Below are 25297 nucleotides of genomic sequence, written 5' to 3'. Positions count from 1 at the left end.
AGTTATAGATGCAACAAGCCACATCACCACAGCCACTTGAGGCTGTGATCAGAGGTGAAACAGGCTTGAAACATAAAACTACAGAAGGCAGTGAAACACTGCAACCTGCTATTAAGTTACACTACTCTTTTTTTTTTTAGGATGATGCCTTCTCTCCCTCCTCTCAGGGAATCTACCACCACAAGTGGATTCTAAACCTTTGGAAAACACTGGAGCATCTGTATGGAAATGTTTGTTACCTTTCATCTCTTTTTCCTGAGCTATGTTTTCATCTTACCTTGATCATAAACTGCTGTTAGAGTAGTCAACATAATACCAGCAAAAAAGTCAGCATGAGTCATTACCCATCGCTCCAATGAGGCTTGAGATGTTTCTTCATGAGCTCTACAACTCCATCAAACCACTGCCAGAAGGTGAAGTTGCGTCCAGGTAAGCTCTCCTGCACAAATTGAACATACTCCATCAATATATTGATATGTACACAAGAAACCAGGTTACTCTGAAAAAAAACTCTTGCAACCTGGTTACTGTAAAATCCATGTTAACATGCAGCAGGTCAGTAATTGCTTTCTTACCTTATTTGGAAGCATTACTTAATGTTTTGGTGATACGATGCTGCTCCCAGATTTTGTGTGTGTGTGTGTGTGTGTCGGAGCATTTGGAATGACATGCAGTGTTCTGTAGTAACAGCAAAGCTTTTCCTTACAGTGCAAATGTGTGTGAATATTACAATCAACTGTTGAGCTGTGGAAACAAGCTGGCCTCACCCGGTTGAACTGGGCCCAGGATATGGTCATGTTGCGGTAGTCCTCAGGGTTGTTGCTGCTGCTTGTAAAAGCTTTCTGTGCCAGGAAGACCAGGTTATCCTCTGACAGGCCACGCCCACTGTGCATCTCTGCCTTGTACTTCATATCGAGGGCCTCGCACAGCTGGGGCCACAGCACCTTGTCTGGCACGATGAACGGCACCCTGCCCTGAGGAGATAAAGAAAAAGCTGGAATACAGGGGAAAAAGTAGAGCGGTGGAGGAGTTCAATAAATGTTTCAAGGAGGCAACTTGTAAAATTCTAATTTTACAGAGAGCATAAAAATATCTTTAGTGTTGTAAAAGAGCACATATACTGTTCTATATTTTTTCTCAGACATTATTTGTTAGTAGGATCGTTTCATTGTTGGTTTTTGGTTGTTTTCATGGGATTTACTGACAAGAAAAAAATATAGAATATCACTAGACTTGTTCTTTCACATTACAGGCCTTTTTCCACCACAAGAATCAACAACCCCCCTGAATTCTCTTCATTTATTCTGGTCAGTGTTTATATTCCATGCAGGAGGCATGGCACATGCTCACCAACCAGATGTGTGTGTGGAGCAGAAAAACCCAGACTCTTTAGTTATTGTCCTCAGCGACTTACAAAGGGAATCTCAGCCATGAACTCCCTAAATACAGTCAGCTGATTAAATGCCCGACCAGAGAAGAGATCACTTTAGATCACTATTGACACTACAATCAACAGTGCCTATCACGCTGTCCACTGTGCTGCACTGGGTCACTCTAACCACACCAAAGTCCACCTGCATACAGTGAGAAATTAAAACTCTCTAAACCTGTTGTGAGGACATATAAGAAGTGGACCAGTGAAGCTATGGACGGTCTGTGTGTGCTTAGAATGTACTGACTGGGACGTTTTCAGGACTGCTACCAACAGTCTGGATGAGTACACAGAGGCTGTGATGTCATACATCAGCTTCTGTGAGGACAGCTGTGTACCATCACTCACCAGGGTAAATTACAACAACAAACCCTGGTTTACAGCTAAACTCAGGCCCTGTTCACACCTGGCATTAACAGGTATCTTGGGTGATCCGATCTCAAGTGGACAGCTCCAAGTATGTCTGTTCACACCTGGCATTAACATGAGTCTCCTCATGTGTCTAGAGTGACCACTTGTGATTAGATCTCACTTCTCCACTATATATGCAAATAAACATGTACATCATTTCCAATCCTGACCCAGTTGGTCAGGATCTAATGTTAATTAATGTTCTGTGTTCTTCTACATATCCAAAATGTCAGCTGTTACATACACACAGTCCAGGTTCTTACAATGAAATTTTTTGGAGTAAAGCAGTCCTGATAAATCCTGAGCTCCATTATGTGGAGCAGGGCAGCAAAACCAAGAGCTGTAGTTTAATTTCTATTCCAATTGCCTATTTAAAGATGAAAATGGGTTTGGAGAATGGGAAAAAAGGCAAATTGGTTTTCCTTTTTTTTAATTCACACAAAAAACGGAAAAACAAAATAATGCATTTGTTTATCCTGTTATCAAACAAGTTGAACACAGCTTTGGACGGAGGGTACACAGACTGAGAGGCAGCAATGCACTTCCTGTGCCTAATCTGCTGAAAAATTGAGGACGTCAATGAGTAGGCGGCCCTTCAATGTGGCCAACGTTCACGTTCACACTGCTTAAAGAATGTGGCCACATGCGGCCCAGACCACCTCTGAATATGGTCTGAGCGATCAGATCTCAATGTGCCCTCAATGCGTCTTGGGTGTGTTCACATCTGTACTTCATCACCCAAGACGCATGTTAATGCCAAGTGTAAACAGGGCCTCAGACAGCTAAGGTTGGAAAAGGAGGAAGCATTTAGGAGTGGGGACAAGGAACGGTTTAAAGAGTCTAAATACAGGTTTAGCAAGGTGCTAAACGTTTGTACTGAGAAACTTCAACAGCAGTTCTCAGAAAACAACCTGGTCTCTGTCTGGAAGAGCCTTAGACAGATCACCAACTACAAACCAAAAGTCCCCCATCCCACTAATGACTTGCCCCTGGCCAATGACCAGAATGACTTCTACTGTCGATTTGAAAGACGATGGGGCAGTCCTGACACCATCCCCCATGACTCCATCTACCAGCTCCAGACCATCAGCTCCTCCTCCCCCACCTCAGCAAGGGCCCGGGCCTCTACACAACTACCCACCTCTGAGGCCCCCTCTTCCTCCTCCCCTACCACAATGACAATTCTCTCCATCCTGGAGAGGGACATTAACAAGCTGCTTAAAAGACAGAGCCCCTGCAAAGCAGCTGAACCAGGCTCTGTCTCTCCCTTACTGGAGACATGCCACATACCAGCCTGCTTCAAGGCCTCCACCATCATCCCCACTGTACTGTCCCACCTTAAAACCATCACAGACCCACTCCTGGACCCCCCTGCAGTTCGCCTACAGAGCCAACAGGTCTGTGGACGATGCAGTAAACATGACCCTCCACTTCATCTTCCAGCACCTGGACTCTGCAGGAGTCCTTTCACTTCCTGGGAACCATCATCAGCCAGGACCTCAAGTGGGAGCAGAACATCAGTGGCCTCACTAAAAAGGCAGAGAGTGCACTTACTGCAGCAGCTAAAGAAGTTCAACCTGCCAAAGTCAATGATGGTGCACTTCTAGACCATCATCGAGTCCAATCTGGCAGCAGCATACCAATCTGGTACGCTGCTGCAACTGCCAAGGACAAGGGCAGACTGCAGCGTATCATCCGCTGTGCTGAAACGGTGATCGGATGCAACCTGCTGTCCCTCCAGGATCTGCACGCCTCCAGGACACTGAGGCGAGCAGGTAAGGTCATGGCCAACCCCTCCCATCCCGGATATAAACTTTTTGAAATGCTCCCCTCCAGCAAGAGGCTGAGGTCTGTCAAGACCAAAACCTCACCCCACAAGAACAGTTTCTTCATCTGCAGCTGGCCTCATCAATAAGCCCCTTGACAGACTCTATCCCTCCCTTGGAGATTATTTACGCACCACATCAACACGAAGGCAAATTCCTTGTATGCACAAACCTACTTGGCAATAAATCTGTTTCTGATTCTGACCTGTAACTTAAGGTGCTATTGTCAGAGGTTCTGCTCATGTTTCCACTGTTCTCCCCCACTCAAACACTTCATCACTATTTTCCAGAAGCAGTTTCTCTCGGAGGCCATAGGAAGCCTGGCCTCCACATAAATATATTCTAGTAAAGAAAACAAAATATATTATTCCCACGTATGTCTTTTACTTATTTTTTGCCAATCCCTTGTTATCAAAATATTTTTCTTCTTTAGTTGGTGTAGCGGGCAAAACAGCGCCCCTCTGCTGCGTGCATTACAATGTGCAGCTGATGTCCTCTGCTCTGTCTAGTGGTCAGTGAGATGTATCAGTTAAAGCTTCGCCTGGCTTCCTTTAGAAAAAAAAGTAAAAGTTTTAGCCAATCAGAATTAGGCCAGGCTTGACCAAGTTCAACACAAATGGTCAACTCATTGTTAAAAAGAAAACCTCTCTTACATCAGTACTTTACCTGTGTGTAGCAGTAGGTTACCTTTCTTTTAATATTGTGGGTTTTCTTGTTATATGGTCCATCTAATGTTTTAGTCATTGTTATTTTGCAAAAGGTTATACACATCATTTTATATATATCCTGGGATGATCACTTAGTTGTTGTCTTAATTACTTCACTTTGATACATCAAAGAAATGGCATCCACTCTTATCATATGAGGTCCATAGTCTGTGCTGTGTACTAGTGCCACCTACTGGGATATTAGCAGTCTAAGCATTACAGCAACATATTGTAGTAGCACTGTGTTAATCAATTAATTGTGATATTTATACGCAATTGGGTGTGTCTGAGGCAGCATCATGTTTTAGTCTGTATAGATAGTGTGTGATTGTGTATGCATCTTTTAGAGCGAACAGCATTGTTGTTTCTTGCTGTTTGCAGTTATATTGTTGCAGATGTCCCCTCATGGGGGTATGAATATAATTCCTCTGTTACTAATAACCAGTGCCTATGGCTGTGAGAAGTTTGCACGTGTTGTTGTACAGTATTTGGAGAGAGAAGATAAGTCACACCTTGTGTTGTTTTGTAGTCCACAAAAGCCTTGTAAATGTTATTGTTCCCAATGAATGGGACATAAGTGCAAATGAGAAGCTTTACCCCAGTAATGGCACTTGTTCATTCTGGTTTGTGAATGCAAATAACTACAATATCTCCATGCGATCATATGGAGATTTAATCTCCATATGAACGCCATCATATGGTGATATGATCTCCACACCAAGCTGACTGGATTCCTCGGTAATATTTGCCACGCACCACCACTGCTGTTTTCTATTTTCAACTAAAGAAAAAAACAACAACTTAAAAATGACTGCGCTGGGTCCATGTAACACTTATCAGTTCAATTTTCCATTTAAAAAATGAAAAATAGAAAATTGAAAAACTGAATTCAACTCTCAAACAATTCTATTTTTCATTTGTCAGATCAATGTTGATTAAGATTTTGGAGTCATTTTTCTAATTTTCTATTTGTGGAATGTGCGATAGAAAAATGGAAAATTGAAAAATAGAAAATCAGAAAGTTTTCATTTCTCTTAGTGTCTTGGGCTGCCTTAGAGTGTGGGTCTAAGCGAACCACATAACCGTCTGATTGGCTGGTGGGGCCGCTTGTGTCGCCTATTATCACGTCTGCATTTAAGGACTCTTAATTAATCTGACAAACCAAAAAATCGAAAATTGAATTCAAATGTCCAATTTTCTATTTTTCATTTTTTATATGGAATATTGTGCTGATAAGTGTTACATGGACCATGTTGCACCCTGCAGTCTGTTCTCTCACAGACTCTTCCCTGTCTCCTCCCCGTTTTCCCCGAGTCAGGTGTAAAATTGAGCAGCCCTACAGTTTTTTGTTTTTTGTTTGGACAGTATGGAGCAGAGAGAGAGAGTGGGACTGGCAGCTGTTGGTGCGTTCTTCGGGGCAGCCAACCTGTCAACCTTTTCCACTGTTGTCTGTCCAACAACTACACTGTACTTGCCTACCAGCTAGCACATAAAAATAAAGTGCTATATGTCATCTTTTAAACAACATATATCCAAAACATTTTAGTTTTGTAAAACACAGTGGAAACACAAGGCAGAGCCTAGAACCTAGACCTTACAGGTTCAAGTTCAGGTTGTGGGTCATTTAGTTCCTGTAATAGAAAAGAGCTATTTGTTATGCAGTACCTGACAAGCTGAAACACTGTGTGAGGTTATAGACAAATATTATTTGATATAGTCACCACCTGCCATGGTCTGGTATAAAAGGGCCATTGTGGAAACAGACCATCCAGGAGCAGCCAACTCACCGGCTCAGCAAAGGCGTTGTCCCACAGGACTGTTGCTGTGGCATTGTTGTCCTGACTACCATGGACAATCACTACTACAGGCAGTGATAAGGTCTGCAGTAAAGACAAAACAAGAGGCAACAATAACAGATTAAAAAGAGAACTCTTTAGACTCATTCAAACTTATCAGTTATTACTACATGGTTCATGCAAAAGAATATTTGACTTGGAGAGGGCTTAATAAAGCCCTAAAACTCATGTTAAATTGTACTTAGTATTTAAACAAAAAAACACATCTGATTACTTTGACATGGAAGACCAGCTCGTTGCCCCCAACGCTGAACTGTGACTCAAACAGAACCGTGAACTTCTCCTCCGTCACTGACTCTGCACCCCGACGGTCTGAACGTTTGATCCGCTTCAGTGACTGTACACACACACACACACACACACACACACACACACACACACGTGGGTGAATGCTTTGTTTTGGTGCTGCTAGATCTTAGGTATATGATATACATCATTTTTACGCTGATGACATTCAGCTATATGTCTCTTTTAACTCTGATGAGACTGATAAACTATCTGTTTTGCACAATTGTCTAACTGCCATAAAGGATGGATGGCTAACAACTTTTTACAATTAAACTGAGGTAAGACTGAGGTCCTTATCATTGCTTCAGACAGCACAGCTTCCAAAGTTGCTCAGTGTAATGGGTCCTTCATTTCAAAATGAGTACATACAATGAACCTTGCAGAATAAACATGTATCACACAATTGGGACAAGGCTTGTGTAATCATTAATGTGTGCATCAGTGTGGGAGAAAGTTGTAAGAACAGGGAAGGATATGTGTCTTAAGTTGTATATACCATATACCTTCTCCTTTTCATATATTAGCTATGCTATATCACTGTGGTTTATTGTAAGTTGTCTTGTACAATAATGTGTAGTTCTATTTTTAAAGGATGGCAGAACGGCTTTCCCTTATTCAGATAAACAACCTCAAAATTAAGTTAAAAAAGTTAAAAGGGTGCTTTACGACATAAAAGTAAAAATCATTATGTGCAGAATAAACTCTACACAAAGTGGAAAAACGACAATAACCGATAGAGCTTACCATGTTTCTGAAGTGTGCACTGAGAGTGCTGGTAGCCTGGTGATACTCCATCACACAGTTGTTGTTGAGGATCTCTCCACTGCTTTCACTACCAAGGCAAAAGAAAGCATTCTCAGTGACAGTAGCTGGAGATGTCTTCAACAAAGCAGGATTACCCATTTAACCTGTTCATCTCACATGATGACTAAACCACCATAAAACTAATAAAATCATTTGTTTACTTTCTGGGATTAACCAATTAATTGCCTTTTTCATATCCAACAAAGTACCTGCTAATATTACTCACTATTTTAGAATTCCATTAGAATTTATGGATAAGTCCTCATACTGTTGTATGGTCCTCACCTGTGTGTACTCTCATTCTTCAGCAGAGCTTTGGCCTGCTGCTCACTAACAATGACAGCCTTGACCTGAGGTGGGTTCATGTGGACATTGAGCTTCCCTCCCACCAGGAGGCGCACTGTGGCTGCAAACTTGGTCTGGGTCTTTAACACTTGGGGTGGCTGCTTTTCAATGATGAAGGTACTGAAGAGAAGAGACAATGATATGACATGATTGTAATTTTCTCCCATGAGATGATTTGAGTTATCCAAAGGCAGCAATACTGATATTTGGACATTAGCTCAGTGTAAGTTAATGTGATGTTTTACAGCACAACACAACACAGTGACACAGTTACACCCCTGGTATACAGAGACCAGGGAGTGCAGTGCATTTAGGGACCAGTGAATATCACTTTCAATAATTCTGGATGCAAGTGAAAGCAAATCAGTTCATTATTTGATGAATACTTAAGCAAGTTCAGAAAATTACATAGTCCATTATTTAAAGGTCTAGTGTGTAGAATTGAGTGGCATCTAGTGGTGAGTTTGCAGACTGAAACCAAATGAATACCCCTCCCCTTATCCTCCTCTTCAAAGCATGTAGGAGAACCTACAGTGGCCGTGAAACTCACAAAAAACATGAAAGGCCCTCTCTAGAGTGAGTGTTTGGTTTGTCCACTCTAGGCTACTGTAGAAACATGGCGGTGCAGCATGGCGACCTCCATGGAAGAGGACCAGCTCCCTATGTAGACATAAAGGGCTCATTCTCAGGTAACGAAAACACAGTGATTCTTATTTTCAGGCAATTACACACTCATTAAAACATTCTTCGGAATATTTTATTCCATTTCTGCCAAGTCTGTTCCACTAGATGCCACTAAATTCTATACACTGCACCTTTAAGCATATATGACATTTTCACCAAGTGAATGTGAGGTTGAGGTTGACATGTTCCAGGTTTAGTAAAAGTTATGAAAACTGAAGTGGATACCTGACTTGGATAGATTTTGAAAAAAAAAAAATTCTTCACAACTTCACAGTGAGGTAGGTTGTACATGCACTAGCAGTTGAACTCTATGGCTCAACACATAGAAGACACTGTCAGTCTGTAGTGAATGTAGTGTCTCCTAATTAAATGATACTGATGTTTAAACATCATTTAACTGATCCAAGGAGGGTTTGAATTGAGGTCAAATGGACTTGGTTGTAGATACTTGAAGACGTTTTGCCTCTCATCCAAGGGGCTTCTTCAGTTCTAACTGACTGGTGGGGAGTCCCAGGTATTTAACCAGTGCTCCTGGTTGTTGTAACAACATTCGTTAGAGTCATTGGAGTCATGTGAGGCCAAGTGTAAGGAGTTGTCACACCTGGGAGTTGTTATGTGGTGGTGGTGGTGTCCCACCAGTCAGTTAGAAGAGAAGAAGCCCCTTGGACGAGAGGCAAAACGTCTTAAGGTATCTGCAACCAAGTCCAGTCTACAACCATCCATGACTTGGATGACTGAGAATCCTCACAAACATCATTTAACTGACTCCCTGCAGAGAGAGAGTGAAACAGAAAGTGAGCATGTGTGGGTGAGCAAGAGAGCGAGCATACAAAGAGAGGTAAAACTGAAACTTTACTTTATCTGGTAAGTGTGCAATGTAATTCTGGGTTAATTCTGTGCTCATGCAGCAGCCATGTAAATGTGGAACTACATTGCAGACTGAGTCTCTGATAAAGGTGACAACCAGAGATTAGAGAGGTAGAATGTGTGTACATATATGTAACAAGAGGACTGTAAATGTTTTTACATGACAATTGTGTGGATTATTACTTTTAGGATGGGTATTGAATATGCAGGGTTTTTGCTTAATCTTTGTTGTAGATATGAATGAAAATGCAAGTAATGTGAGTGCCACATCTTAAGTCATTTATCCATTCATGTTCAGCTGCATATCTGGGTCCATGTCACAGTGACAGAAGGCTGAACAAGGTAGCCCAGTCATCCTTCTCGCCAGTCTTTTAGCTCCTTCCCAAGGCATTACCAGGCCAGACAGAACATAAAATCCCTCCAGTTTGTTCTGGGTCTGCCCTAGGGTCTCTTCCCAGTTGGATGTCCCTAGACTGCCTCCACAGGGAGGCATCCAGAAATTAACTTGATCAAATGCTGAACCACCTCAACTGTCTCCTTTCAATTGGAAGGAGCAGCAGTTCAATTTCAAACCCGTTCCAGATGTCTGCACCCCTCACCATACATTTAAGTAGTCTAACTGATTTCTGCTGCTTGTATCCAATCTCTTTAGTCATCACCCAAAGCTCAAGACCATAAACTCAGCTCCCTTTTCACCATGACAGCCTGCTACAATGTCTGTATCGCTGCTGATAACAAGCCAATCAGTCTGTTGATCTCAGGTTATAAGGCTATTAGGCTGCATTCAGAATGGAAACAGCCCTGTGGTAAAACATTGCTGGGGACTGCGTTGGTGGGGGCGTGTTGTTTAAGATACCACAAAGACAATGAAATACAATCTAGTACAGCAGGAAACAGCGGGTGCACTCCCCAGTAGCAGTGAGGATGAACACACCACACCAGACGGAGTATTTTTTAGAGCGCCCTCACCACCATCAAAAGTCCCACGCAAGTGAAAGACAAGGCAAGGGAGGAAGGTTAACACACATGGTTCCCAGTCAGAACCATTGAGTCATGGAAACCACCAGACAGACAAACAGACAGGACAGGACTCTTTGATAAATATATCAGGTATCTCTCCCACAAGAATGTCTCTTTGCTCTTGGGGTCTTAGTTTTGCACCCAAAAATTATGCAAATCATTTTCAAACTAAGGTCGACTTATTTAAATTCTATAGGATTCTGATACAATACAAAAATCTGATACCAACACTGGCCCTTTAAAGGAGTTTAGTTTAGTTTTAATTTGACCAAACAGGAAAATGCAGCCTTGTGTTGCCTCTCTTATAGTGATGATCTACTGGTAAAAAGAGCGGATAAGGGTAGTGCTGTTCTGAATATTCTTTCATCCAGTCCTTTGGAATATATGAAATGGGAATTGGAGGACACTCTGAATAATGCCATTGAGAAAAAGTGGATAACAGAAAAAGAGCGGAGCGAACAGAAAAAACAGCCCTAAGATACCTACTTCTTACATGTTACCCAAAATACATAAAAATGTATCCAACCCTCCAGGCCAACCCATTATCAGTGATACAGGCTCCATCTCCTACCTGCCTCTCAATACATCAACCATTTCATTAAATTAATGAATGTCCTTACCAGGGTCGTTGAGATTAAAAACATTGGTGATGCATTCATGGTCACCATGGATGTTACATCCTTATATGGTAACACCAAACATGAAGAAGGTCTTGAAGCAGTGAACCACTTTTTACAATCCAGAACAGATGATAATCCACCTAATGAACTAATTCTGATGTTAGTAGAGTGGACTCTTAACTACAATGTATTTGTGTTCCAGGACAAACTGTTTAGGCAAAAATATGGCACAGCTATGGGCACCAGTTTCGCTCCTAACTCTTCCTCGAACTCTGGGAGGAAAAGTTTATCCTGGGCCCTTCCAACCCTCATAGGGACAAAATTATCTGGTATGGAAGATATATTGATGACAGTGGTGACCTACAAGACCTTAAGGAATTAAGGTCCAGCTGCCTCAACTCTGCCAGTGACAGTGTGGAACTCTATTTAGAGTACAGCCAGAGGGAAAATAAACTTTCTGGACATAAAAATATCCTCGGGGGAGCTGCGTACTACAATTTTTCACAAAGATACACACTGTAATACCATTCTGTATGCTGACAGTTCCCATCCCCCTCAACTTATCAATAACATCCCAAAATGGACAATTTCAGCATCTTCGACGCATTTGCAATCAAGAGGAGGACTTTAATCTAAAAGCTGCAGAAATGAGGCTACGGTTTGTAAAGCATGGGTATGAACATAAGGATTTAGAAACATCACACCTTAAAATTAAATCTATGGATAGGAAGAGTCTCAAAAACAAAAAACATCACATCATTCAAATATCTATTTTCTGTCAACTTACAGTAAAGAGTCTGCTCAGATCTGCAATGTCATCAAAGAGTATAATATATAAAAGATGATAATCATCTTGTGCGCATGCGTCTGCGTTGTGGTTGACCGCCACAATGGCATCTACCAAAGAGTACACACATATAAGATAATATGTCGGTGTTCAGGAAATGCTCCTGAACATTTCAGGGATAGACTGCATGTGTGAAGGGGGCTTAAGTCTCCAGGACTGAATGATGAGGTAGACTTTGCGCCATTTCTCTAATATCCTTGACTTTCTATGTGCTCATACCCAGTAGTTAGAAACTATTGTGAAAACTTTAATATTTGCTCATTTAAATATTATGCACATCTAATGTCCAGTGACTGTAATCCATATTTATAGTGTTTTTATACTTAAACATTTTACTCACTTAGGCATAATGTAATATTCTTCAATCTGGCAAATTTGGATATTTATTCCTTATACATGCCTATTTTGATTTGCAATAGACTTAAGCACTTGCTTTAATTTTTTGACTATTCTGCAGGGGATCGAGTTATTAACTGTCAAACCGAGATTTGTTTATCTACACTTGAGCTTCATGGAATTTCCTTTTTTAGAGCATAAAGCCCTTACTGTAACTTATTACCTCATTGCCTTGTGCCAATTGTCTTTTTATACATATATATATATAATCTTTTTGCCTGTTTCTTATATATCTTTATTTCTTCACTGAAATTAATTGAATTTATTAGAGTTGAAGTTAGTGGAAATTTCATGTATTTTTGGGGCACGGACATATATTTATTTATTCTACTTTTTAAAATTTTTTTTTTTTACACTTTTCTGAATATTACTACTTAATAGTATTTGTTCGGTATTTTCAGGATTTAATATATTTCCACGTAATGTGAATCATTTATTGTTACTATGCCTTATTGTGGATTCACATTTCTTTGGCATGTATGGAGGCCCAAGCTATTATCTTAGCACCCTCTATTGATTATATACTAGGGCTGTTTGAAAAAAATCATAATTACAATTATTTTGGTCGATACTGAGAACATGATTATACAACACAATCACTCATTGACTCATGGAACAGAAATGCTTCCATTTTATTAAATGTATCAATCCACACAGACTCCAGGACATGTGCGAGTGACCTGCCTGTCATGGAGACCCTCTGTGTTTTTTTAAGCTCCGAGTCCATTTCTGTAACATTTAGTGAAGTGTAATCTGCACAGACAGCTGTTTATATCAAACAAATATCCCGCTGTGTATGTGTTTTGAACTTATTAATGGTCTCTAATGGTTGATTGATCAAGGGTCCCAGTGTGTCTGTCAGCTCACATGTTTCACTGCAGGCAGATTCCCTCACTTGCTACAGTGGGCGGGGAAATAAAATCAATGAATCAATAAATACAAACACTGTTGACTTCTTCCCACCGGGCCGATATGAAACTATTTTGGTTCAGTAAATTTCTGCTGTCAGTCAGCCTGGTGAAGGCAGGCAGCCACTGTCCTCTCAGCTCCCCAGGAGCTGCTGCTGATAGCCAGTTCTGTGGACAGAGACACTGAACGCAGGTCGGAGTCGGTGTGGATTGAACAGATGGAAACGCGCTTATGCACCACTCATGTCTCGCTTCCTATGTGGATTCCCAGTGAGAGTGAGTTTCAGCTTTTAGAGAGGAGTAAAAACGTACCGCTGTAAAGGAAAGGGGTGCGCTGGATTTATAAGAGACATTCCTTCTCCATGAAGGAGAGGAACGAGGTACAACACTAGGTTGCCCCGCTTGACTCGGTGAAGAGCGGCATTCCAACTGAAGGATAACTGTGGTGATGGATGCATATATGTGCATATAGGCCTCACATACGTCACCACAGATCATCTTGTGTTGTACTTCGTTCCTCACATTCATGGAGAAGAAGTTGTACTCATAACATTTTGTTTTTCTCCATGGTTGTCTGCACCACTTAAGGACAAATATCAAGCAAGATTTTCTGGATTCATCTGCCCCAATAAAATCCCCTGTCGTAGGAGGCGTCAGAACTATGCGGTGCTGTAAACTACAATCCAGTAAGTCGAGTTGGAGGGACAGATTAATATGTTTATGGATTATCAAAACAAAGCAAAGAAGTTACATTCATGTTACAAAGTAATCCCCCAGGAATGTGTGCTTGCATGTAAGTGATTGGCCAACGCCACTCAAAGCTGTTTGCTCTGTTTCCCATTCAATTCTATTGAAGCAAGTCCGTCAGACAAATACTAGCATGCATTTCCCGTTTTGGTGCGGTTTCCAGTCGGCTCTGGTGGTTTTGCAGGTCAGAGTTCACCTTTGTTCAATTTTGACTGGGCGGATGTGCTCTGTTGGCCCATAGAAACACTGCTGCACTGTGTTTGGAAATGGAAAAGATATTATTCTAGTGTTTCACCACCTTTTTTAGAACATTAACACACTACCAGACTACAAACTAGAGTGTCACTCTTATACACGATTTACACATTGTGATTGCTATGATCAATATTTATTTATTAGCCACATCAGAAACATGACATCACATCCTTCTTTGGAGTCCAGTGCAGTGAAATTTCATGGAACGGAAATGTCAGTCACACTCAGCTGCAAACTACAGATGTATAATATATTGGTGACTGATATATTATTGCCATTAAATAGGAAAATGTAATTATTGTTGTTGTGTCTAATAATATGTAGGGAGTAGGGATGCCACTAGAAACCCGATTCTGGATGGGAATTTTCTAAGCTCAGGTCTTCTGAAGGGGACTAAGTGTAGCAGAATGGACAACATGGTCTTAGTGTAAGTAAGGGTAATGTCAGTATAGTCTTACCTCCCTTATTCCCCTGCTGGCTATTGGTATGTTGCTACTGTTTCCAAAATGAGAACAGTATGTCACTGTTGTTCCACCAGCAGGTATGTGCACTGCCCACAGGTGGGTACTGTGTAAAACTTGTACCTAATGCCTTAACATTGGACTGGAAGATAACTTTAAGTAACAGTCACTGATGTGATGAATGTTATATTTCCTGGTGACTAAGGTAGTGGAGCAAGCTATTTGGCTGATGGAGTGTAAAATGTTTGACCTTTAATGCCAGCTATATGCCAATAGGCATAATATTAAAATACCGTTTGTATTTATTTGTTTATCTAATTATTTAATATAAGAAGTGGTACATATCAGTGGAACATAAAGCTGATGGACAGTTGCATATCTGCATGTTTGCATCCCTCTACATTATTAGCAAAAAGCAGAGATGCAGTCCTGAGGTGACCTTACCTCTACGGTTTCTGTATGAGAAACTGTAGGCTGAAACTGTACAGAAACTGTGACAAGGCACAACCCTGGCAGGACCCAGCACCCACTAAGAGTGTGCTGAAAATACGGAAATAGCTCTTATTCCACTTGTGCAATGATTGAATGCACTGTAGAAACGGCCCCACATCATCCCCACAAATTACCCTGTGGGACACCATCATAAGACTTCTCCAAGTCCACAAGGCCCTCCATTATCCTCACAAGAGTGAAGAGCCGGTCCACTAATAAGGACAGAATCTGAGCTTTAGCATTCAGCCACAGTCTTCTGTCTAGCACCTTGACATAAGACTTCCTGAGGAGGCTGATCAGCATGATACCGTGAACTGGAGCACAACCTCCGGTCCCTTTTTAAAATGGGAACTAATAGCTCTGTCTGCCAGTTCTGGTACACCACACAACATTGTAGATGTTAAGTCTAGTTCTCACCTGGTAACCAGGGCGGAGATGATATCAGTGATGTCAGCATTGAGTTTGGTCAACAGTTCTTCCATGGGGCCTGGGAGAGGAAGCTGCTGGGTAAGATGTTCACAGCGTCGGATCTGCTGCCGGTTCTGCCAGATCAGGTCAGCCAGCTTCTCACACCTGGCAGAAAAGGAGAAGACATGGAAATACAATCAGAGAGTTGAAATAAAGGGGAAGAGGAGAAGATAAGACTGCCATCACTTTCTGGGTTCCACTATGTGAGTATATCTATGCATATAAAGTATGTTTTCTATAAATTCATGTGAACTATAATGTTTTATCAAACTTATCAAATTGCCTTAATTGAAAGGAACATTTTATATAAACTTAACTCTATATCACTAATGAATTCATGCACTTGCTTGAGGTAGGTAAAATTATTTAATAAAATCTCCAAACCTATAATAGAAAATGCCAGTCAAAATAATTTATATGTATCTCCAGTATGTACCAGGACTGGAGGACATCCAGTCCTCCCTCATGAGGACCCCCATTGCCAGCCAACTGCTGCCTTCTCTTCCACTGGATGAGCTCCTCATCCAGGATCAGAGTCTGCTGCTTCCTCAGCAGGGCCAGGGTCTTCTGGTGTTGTTCTGACAGGTCCTGCAAACACACCACCAGACACACGCTGAGAAACATTTGCAGACGTACAGAATAGTCAGTATGTTAATATGCACACAAGAAACAAGCATACAGGAGGAAATGAAGTCAGCAGGAAATTTGACTGCATGTTTACATACACTGTAGTAACCTGACTACTGTCAATTGTCTGTATGCTGCTGTGTTTACTGTTCAGCTATGGAAACTGACTTATTTAGACTTTAAAGGGGATATTTACCATACATGTAGCAAATTACCATCAGAGCAAAACATTTTGAAAAATTCTTTAGGTTGATATTTACTTTTAATAAGCCCAGTCGCAATTAATCTAAGATAAAGTACCGCAAAATAAGACATGATATCAGGGTTTACTGACACATCTAGAAAGTAACAGAATGAAACCAAAAGTGTTTTCTGCTGCTGAACTTTGAATATTGGATAAAGAGAAAATGCTTTTGGAACTAGCATGTATTCATCTTGTAAGAGGGACGCTGTGTGTGAGGACATATTTGTCAAATAGCCAAATTTCATCAGCTCAACAAAAACATCTATGCCTATAAAAGTTAAGAAAGATAAATATTGGCAAAACCTTTATACTCTTAGGACAAGATTATTTCTATAAACATAAAAAAGAACAGGCCTGCTTAACAAGTATTACTGTCTGCTTCAATCTCATCACACTGGACTGGAGCTGCTGTAAAACATATTCAAGCAGGGGGGAAAAAGAAGGTCGAGTAACTTCTTAATATTTGCTGCAGTATTCTTTATGGCTATCACTTTAGAGTTTTTTCTTTTAATTGTCTAAGCTATATCTCACTGTTTCTCTCTCTCTCTCTCTCTGTCTGTCTCCTTCCTTTCTTCCTGCCACTCTGCTGTTTTCTGAAGTCTTCTTTCATGCACATGCTCATATGTAAGAAGCTGATTAGAAACCCAGATAACAGTATACATGGCCAACAAATCGGTTTCCTCAAGAGAAATCTGGCTGGGAAAATCAAATTCAGAGACTAATTTTTTGCGTTTGCGCCTTTACTCTGCAAACATGTGTCCATGTGCACTACATGTTATGTGTATGCAGGATTTACTTGTAAATGGTTCAGTTAGGGATGCATGATGTATAAAATGTTTGTGGAGATTGAGTAATTACAGCATGCACAAAAGACGTTACCTTGCAAGGCAGCTGCATTCGTGAGATAATGAGATCATGCGAGAATCCATCTTCATCAGGTTTCAAGTTATGCACTTGTGTCCAAACCACTGTTGGTTTGGACTAATCAGCGTCTTGCATGATCTTGTGATCTCACTAATTCAGCTGCCTCACAAGGTAGGACGGTGATAGACGGTGATAGACAGATGGTTCATCTAATCACCTGCCAAGTATTTTTTGAAAGTGCCTTCCAAAAACTTTCCAAGGACGACTTCTCAGATCTGGTTCTATGTAACAAACCATCTGGCAGGTCAGGTTACAAAAGCTTATTTTAAGTTGAAAAGTAACATAGATGATAGTTGCTATATTAGCCTTATTGAGTCATGTCAGCCCCGTAAACCATGACGTGAATACTTATAGTCCATAGTTACATTTTATGGACTCGCCGCAGTTTACAGGACTGTCATGACTCAGGACAGTTAGCTGACTCTGGCGATGTCATAGCAGATCTAGAGATCACATCTATGAGAGGAACAGGCTGAAAAAAGACTCTGCACACTGACCTGAGCTCTCAGTTTGTGTTTGTTGACAAGATATTATCTCTGACTATGTGATGTTAAACTGTGGAAGTCGACTGAACAGTGTGCAGATTCTACTGTATTCAGTCTATCCCTGCTGATTAACTAAGGCCAGCTAGCTGCAGCCTGCAGGTATTGGGCAATGTCTTGTCAACACAAATGCAAATGAATGTGAAGATGAATTAATGAGCAGACATTCAGTTTCTGCTGTCTGTACTCACACAGATCATTGAATTGGATGATAAAATGTTTGTTAAATATGCATAATGATGAAGCTCTTCCTAGTGATGCAGGTCTTTTATTATTCTTGCTCATCTGTTTACACGTGTCTTTAGTCTTTTTGTATTTGCCCTAGAAAAAAAACCTTGGTTTATAGTTTTATAACTGGGAAATGTGTTTTCATGTTCAAGGAAACAACAGTGTTGCTCACTTGTTGAATGTAGAAGAGATTTAAGTTTCCCAGGACAAACTGAAAAGTGTTTTATGTAATATTAGTATTTACGTGGTGTAACTGAGTCAAGAATCAAATTGAATCAAATCAGGTGGCAATATCCAGCCCTACTAACAGCTGACTAATACATATGCAAACAGAGTTTCTCGTTATATGTTGTTGAAGAAATCAGATTGCCACAAAAAGCCAATAGTGACCTGCTTACTGAAGTACATGTTGGCACTCTTTCACCTAGCAGACAACAGTCTCTTTCTGACTGTAGACATTCACTGTGTGTGTGTGTGTGTGTGTGTGTGTGTGTGTGTGTGTGTGTGTGTGTGTGTGTGTGTGTGTGATGAGTAAGTAGCGTCTTCATACAAGCCTGTATTTCTGTAGTGTGCTGGCCTCTCTGGTAAGCCAGGCCTCCACAGTGGCCCTTTTGCTCTGTAGGGTGGTTTCCCGCTGGCTGCGCTCGGCTTGAGGCAGTGACCCCAGGCTGCTCAGCTGGGCTGACAGAGCAGGAAGCAGGACAGAAAGACAGACAGAGAGGACATTACAAACACCAGACACAACAATACTGATAACTTTATCTATCTGCAAGGCATGTCAGCAGTTAACCAGCCCCTGGCCGCAGGTCCTTTTCTGTAAAGATAGGTGTGACTATAAGAGGCTGATGATGCTTGAAACCTATTCGTAGGGCAGAGAAACAAAATACCAAACTTGAGCTAAAACATCAAGTTAATCTTGTGGTGTCATCAGGGCATCATGTCTTGGTTTGGTTCAAAAAGGAGCGGAACATTTGATTTTTTTGTATCTTGTATTTGGTCAATTTACACATAAGCCAATGAATGGTCAGTGGGTTCTGTGTTGCTTAAGGTTACAGGTGTATCTTAAGTATTATGTTGGGTAGAAACCATAGACTGTAAAAAAAATATGGACGTAGCCACCATGACGTCACCCATTTGTTTCTAAAGAGCGGTTGTGAAGCTCAAAGTGGGCAGCTCCAGCCATCACCATCTTGGTAGTGCCTGACTCTGCCTAACTCCCAGCTAAGCCAAAATGGGCAAAGAGGTGGAGCTGAGGCGGGTCCAATGAAGCCTGGTTGCTGAAACAAGCCACCTAGTGGCTAGGGACCTTTCACTCAAAGTGGACGTGGTGGCCTTAATTATGCATAACTTTATGGCTTAATAAAATTTAAACAGGTGAGTTATAAAAAATTCACCCCCCATACAGTTGTCATGAAAGGGGAAATAAACTATAGGGACCAAAACTGCTTTTTGTACCAGGCTGTAAACATGTTTTTTTCTGCTGTAAAGTTGAGAATTTTAACATGGGGGTCTATGGGAATTGACTCGCTTTTAGAGCCAGCCTCGAGTGGCCATTCGAGAAACTGCAGTTTTTGACTCTCCTGCATTGGCTTCATTTTTTAGTCCCGGAGTTTGCTGCTTGGTAGAAACTCATCTTTAGTATTAGTACATGATTGTCTACATCTTAGTATATCTAAATGTGTGTGTATGTTCCTCATCCTCACCCTGGAGGCGCAGGTTCTCCTGGTACTGGATAATGAAGTACTCCTGGCTGTGCTGCAGCTTTCTCAGTTCATTCTCAGTCTCCTGTGTGGCCAGGCGGAGCTCCTCAAAGGCCTGGTTGATCTGTTGATGCCGCTGCGACAGGCTGTCCATGGCCTGCCCCCCACTCCCACAGCTGGCCTGAACACAAATCATTTAAATGGTCCATATTTACTCCAGATGTTGCCGTCTTATCGTCCCTTCAGTTTGGTTCTTCAAATAACATGACACTTAATATGTGTAATTCTTGCAGATGATGGCACATCAACACCCCCTTCAACACTTACATTTGTAGTTTCTTGAACCAGCCTCTGCTCTGAGTGCAGGATGTGTTTTATGCAGCGCACTAGCTCCAAAGGACAGCGGTCATAAGTGCTCTGCAGAGATATCACACACACACACAAACACATCAACCAAACATTAATCAGATTAATTAGTTCAATCCAATACCACCACCAATTTGGCCAATAATGTTAGAGTCAGAGTTCTGTCTGTCCAGTTGACTTTCATAACTCAGCTCTTATTAAAGACAGGTTTACTTTTGTTATTGTTGGAACACACTTGTTTACATTTCTCAATGTGAAAATAACTATTATAGTGGCAATTCCTTTTTGTTTAGTTTTAGTTTTTTTGCTTGCTCTCTCTCACTCTCTGACATTCTCTCACTTTGTGTTGGGAAGATAAAGAGAGTGACACCATGCATGAACCAAAACTGACATGTTCCAGTGTATGAATACTAATTCACACTGGAACTATTCTGCTCCACCACCACCATCCACCCTCGACCCCAGCCACCACCTGTCAGCTGGGCTGCAGGGACATAGTCAATATAAAAACAGTCCATGGTACAAAACAGGTTGTGAACACCTTTTTGATGAAAATAAGTGTGGCTTATATACTATTTTACAAAAGTACTTAAGTACTCAAAGTACAACAAAAAGTTTTTTCACACATGGAATATGTAATAGTGCTGGTCCACAGAGGGTCTGGTATCACTGCTGTCGCTGACATGACAGTGAGCTCATGATATGAAGGAAGAATATTGTTCCACTGTTCCATTCCCTGAAGCTGTCCAGTGTAGAGCAGCTCCGCCTAAAGCTGAAATGATAGTTTCTGCATCCACAAATCCGCGAGGGTCAGTGTGACATAGATTGCATCATCAGAGGGTGTGCATGTAGGCTCTGTGCGGACATCTGCGTACCTGCAAATTGTTGTGTCCACACGGACCTGTCCACACCAGTCCGCACGGTCACAATGCTGACGGCGATCTACTGCGCATGTGTGAAACACATCCTCCAAGCGGATCCCAGAAGGTAGTATAAACAGACCAACTACCCGTCTGTGTATACTCCATGGAGTATAAATGAAGCTTAAATGCCAGTTTTGTCGGAGCAGGTTCAGTTTCGATGGAGATCTGGTTACACGATTTAATGTTTTTAAAAAATATTTTATCAGCTGATAACTGCAGGACAGTGGGAGAGTTGAAGAGCTGCATGGGGAGAAGTGAGGAGGATTTCTGTTGTTTTTGTGGCTGCAAGCAGCTTTTCCTCCCACAGACAGTCGCAGACAGAGAGACCCCCTCCAGCCAGCCAGCACCATTATAGCTGCTCTTAGCTGCTGAAGTTAAAACTGTCTCTCTCTATCAGCATATATAAGAAAATGAGCACGGGGATGGGGCAGGTGCCGTTATCATTCTACCATTTCTATAAATGTCATAAGGTAGAGAACTCCCAAATGGTGGACTCTACGTCAGCATTGGCCTCGCCTTTTCAGGGCTGATTTTAACAGCAGATGACAGGTTGAGCCGTTTTCAATTCATGAAATGCAGATTTTTAAAAATTGGGGTCAATGTCAAAATTAACACCAGCATTGATGTGTTTCATCATGGTACAGTCATATCATTTAGTTTACAGCTCAAAAAAACATGTTTTAATGTGCAGGACATCTTTAATTCATTAAGCCCATGTCGTTTTCATTGATACGGTTGTCAGTTGATACATATATATGCGGTTGCTTCTACAGTTCAACCTCAGCTTAGTCTCACTGGTTTCTGCCTGGATTAAAACCATTCAATATATTAATTCCTTATCATTTTAATTTATACGTTTGCCAGTTTATACATATATATGTGGTTCTCAAGAAATAATAAGCAATCGGCCTGTCCTGAACAGGTGCTGATAAACCTGAAGCAACAGCTAACTGACTTCACATTCACTGCAATATTTTTAAAGTCGACCGAAGCTGGCAGATGGGAACCAGCCATTTTGAAATCTCACTCTGACTTCCGCTGCTCTGCAGCTGGTCACTTTGTAACCTAGCAACAAATGTCAACAGACAAATATGCAGACTAAGCAAGCACAATGAGAAGATAGAGCTGCTGGCAAGCCACAGTTTACTAATCAATTTTCCCCCCGTGGTCACATTTGTTATGAAGCTCTTCCTAATTATTTAGTTTTGTTATTTCAAAAGCACAAAATACAGTATGAACATAGTCTGTATGAAGGCCATTTGAAGTTACATAAAATCACTTCTCAGAAGTCCAGATAGCATGGTAGTAGGGATGGGTGTAGAAGGGTGTCTTAAGTATGGGAAGATGTGTTCATTTTTGATAATGTTTCACCACATAAAAACAAGGTAACATTTAAATGAACTACCTTTTTATCTTATGTTTTCAAATCTATCAAAATGGAAGACATAAGCAATAAACATTGACATCTCCCTATTATAAAAATCAGTTAAATATGTTGTTACACTGCAGCTAAGACTGGTGACAACAGCTCACAGTTGCCAGTTGTCATGGTAACACATCATGTGTTCCAGAACTTTCCAGGTGTACCGCAGTGTTTCCCCTGTATTCATTCAGTTCAGTCAGTTCAATTGCGCTGCTAAAATTTCACACAATCATTAATGTCAATAGGCTACTAATGATTTTCACTCACACACTGTGTGAGCACAAAACGCCCTACGTTACTGTGGAATTGTTTTGAATCATCCTCCCTCTCTTCATTCTTCAAAGGACATCTATGCGTGAAAGGTAAAAGAGTAGCTCCTTAACAGAGCTTTTATTTGCATTTGTAGTGAGAGTGTAAATGAGCGTGTGTAGTTGAAAAAGTGACATGAATGCGAGGGAAGCAGAGGAAAAGGTTAGCAGTAAGTTGTCAGTCTGGAAGTAAATGTACAGTACAGGCTGCAGTGTGTCAGTTAATAAATGATGCAGTACAAGACCTAGTAAATACTCGTCTATTGAAGGGAGTTAGCCCCAAAGTTAGCAACAACATGTTAGCCTAACCTGATCAGGCTCATTTAAAGTGGACTGACTTTTAAGGTGGACCAGCAATTTTCATTTTAGTGTCAATCTCAGCCACTTTTTAACAACGGAGAAATGTCTGGCTGATGAGTATCTTTAGCTTTTCATATGGACCCCCGACCCCCCCACCACCCGAAAGCAGTCAACCTAGGGGAAACATTGTTCAGCATTCAAAAACTGTGATGGAAGGATTTGTCAAATAGTCAGACAGTTTGGGAACCACTGTTTTAGGGTATGGAGTAGCATTAGCAAATGCTTAGGTCAGTAAGTAATAATGTTGGTTTGACTTTCCTCTCTTTCTTTTCCAGCCTGACAAATGACCTAAATATAGTACATCATGGATGTATTAACAGAACTAGCAGCTGTGTTCCAAGATGGCACTCATTCGTTTCAATGTAACTTGCTTGCCCGATTAATACACCACAGAACTTTTTCAGGCTTCCGTCTGGGTTTTTGGGCCCATAGAGCATGAGCTGACTTCCTGCTGAATCCCCACACACATAATTGGCTTAGAATTATTCACTGATACAGACTTTTTATACTGTTTGCACCCAATGGCTCAAGAATAAGGATTTATTCCAGAGTGTTTGTGATGCTCAGAAAAATGTACTTATGGTTTTTCAGCCTTTTGTAATGATTGTACAGGAAAACATTTTTTGGTTCAGTGTTTTAGCATCACACTTAGGACTGTGGCCAAAATACATCAGTGAAGGTAACAGAGAAATCCCACAGGATATGACAACAGGAAAGGTTTGTTTGAGGTGACAGAGCATCACTACACCTGAGCAATGAGGCTTGCTTCATATTACCTGCACTAAATAGTTTTCAGCGTAATGTTCCAGTTTATAGTAAAGTCTCTGGACAGGTTCATTTCCCTTGTCTTACAGTAGCTGGCTGGTACCTTGAGCTGGTTTGCGTAGTGGCCAAGCTTGATCTTGAGTAGAAAGCCATCCTCTCCTCCCTGAAGCTGGGCTTTCCTCTGCAGCTCAGCCACTAGGTTGTCCAGCAGACGCTTGGCCTTGGCCTCCTCTGCTGGGTTGTCCAACTCTACCGAATCCCTATGAAAGGCACAATTACATTTAGAGTTTTAGGCAATGTCAAGCAGACTGCAGACTGACTGCAGTTATGAAGGACGAATGGATGAGCTCACCAAAAACTATGTAACAAATAGGCTTTTCTATTAAGTTTTAGTGTACTGAAATGTATATTCACTGTTGTTTAAATATTGTACAGGTTTTTAGACTCTGACAGGAATGACATTCTGGGGCAATCATGAAAGTTGTTTTTGGTGATTATAAAAGGAAATATAAAGACAAATATATAATTTCAGCGGAAGGAAGCTTCTATCCAAAGAGATTGACACAGCCTTTGAAAAATCCATACCATTCAAACTTTACTCCAAATATCATTTCATGGCCCAGTGAGTCCTCACCGAACCTGCAGGTGGTGTGCTATTGGAATAAAAATAAAGATCAACATCACTGCATACCAGAGCTGGCTCTCAATCCACTGGGCCAGGTAATGTCGCACCTCGATGGGGAAGTGCTGACCGTACAGTGCCTGCATCTGGTGCAACGCCTCACCCTGCAGCTGCTGGGCCTGGATCCACATTGCCATGGTGCTCCTGTGGAGGAAGGAGGATGGGGGGAGAAGAAGCCAGGGAAATTATGAGGGAGAGGAGAGAGGAATAGAAAGAGGGAGTAATAATGAAGAAGATGACCAGAGAGAGATTTAGCACAGAGGGGTAAAAGACAGTTAGGTTGGAGAGAAGATGATGAGGAGGGAGATAGGAGAGTAGAGCAAGAGGACAGAGTTATTACAATGTTTTATTATGAACACAAAGATGCTTATAGACACATGGATGCCTGCCAGATAGGGGAAACATTGATATCAATAAAAAAAACACAAATCAACACCTTGCAAACTGGTAAGCAGTTCCAAAGAGATGCAAATGAGCGGCAGTAATGAGAACAAAGCCAGTGAACGAGAGAAATAAAACATTATTTTCTTATTATTTCATGTTGACTACATTCTAAAGCACAAACACTCAACAGATGATTTACTGTGGAGACAGATGCTCTTAGGTTCAGTTTCATTTTCCTCCTCTGCGTTCTTCCCTTTCGTTCATTCATGACATCCAACTCATGCAGTAGTAAATACAAAGAACAACAGGACTGTGTTGTTTTTTCCTTGTGTGTGAATACTGCGTTTCAAGTGCTGCCATCATTTTTTTAATTCCTCATGGCTCCAA

The 25297-nt window shown here is 41.2% G+C and overlaps 1 protein-coding gene across 3 annotated transcripts in view; it reads right to left on the bottom strand.

Annotated features, from left to right (window-relative positions):
• LOC137172479 (signal transducer and activator of transcription 5B-like) overlaps positions 1-25297 on the bottom strand; it is a 36082-nt gene that overhangs the window by 8655 nt on the left and 2130 nt on the right. For all 3 annotated transcript variants that reach the window (XM_067576928.1, XM_067576929.1, XM_067576926.1), the window contains exons 2-14: positions 24536-24670; positions 23948-24104; positions 20027-20116; positions 19703-19880; positions 18550-18680; positions 15871-16022; positions 15384-15539; positions 7610-7789; positions 7265-7352; positions 6447-6569; positions 6164-6256; positions 768-974; positions 345-439 (exon numbers count right to left, since the gene is read on the bottom strand). In XM_067576928.1, coding sequence (XP_067433029.1) covers positions 345-439; positions 768-974; positions 6164-6256; positions 6447-6569; positions 7265-7352; positions 7610-7789; positions 15384-15539; positions 15871-16022; positions 18550-18680; positions 19703-19880; positions 20027-20116; positions 23948-24104; positions 24536-24663 — 1778 coding nt within the window. In that variant the 5' untranslated portion in view covers positions 24664-24670. The remainder of the gene's footprint in view (positions 1-344; positions 440-767; positions 975-6163; positions 6257-6446; positions 6570-7264; positions 7353-7609; positions 7790-15383; positions 15540-15870; positions 16023-18549; positions 18681-19702; positions 19881-20026; positions 20117-23947; positions 24105-24535; positions 24671-25297) is intronic.

The sequence above is a fragment of the Thunnus thynnus genome, chromosome 20 (assembly GCF_963924715.1).
Source record: "Thunnus thynnus chromosome 20, fThuThy2.1, whole genome shotgun sequence".
Classification (NCBI taxonomy): domain Eukaryota; kingdom Metazoa; phylum Chordata; class Actinopteri; order Scombriformes; family Scombridae; genus Thunnus; species Thunnus thynnus.
This window is presented reverse-complemented; position numbering and strand designations above follow the sequence as displayed.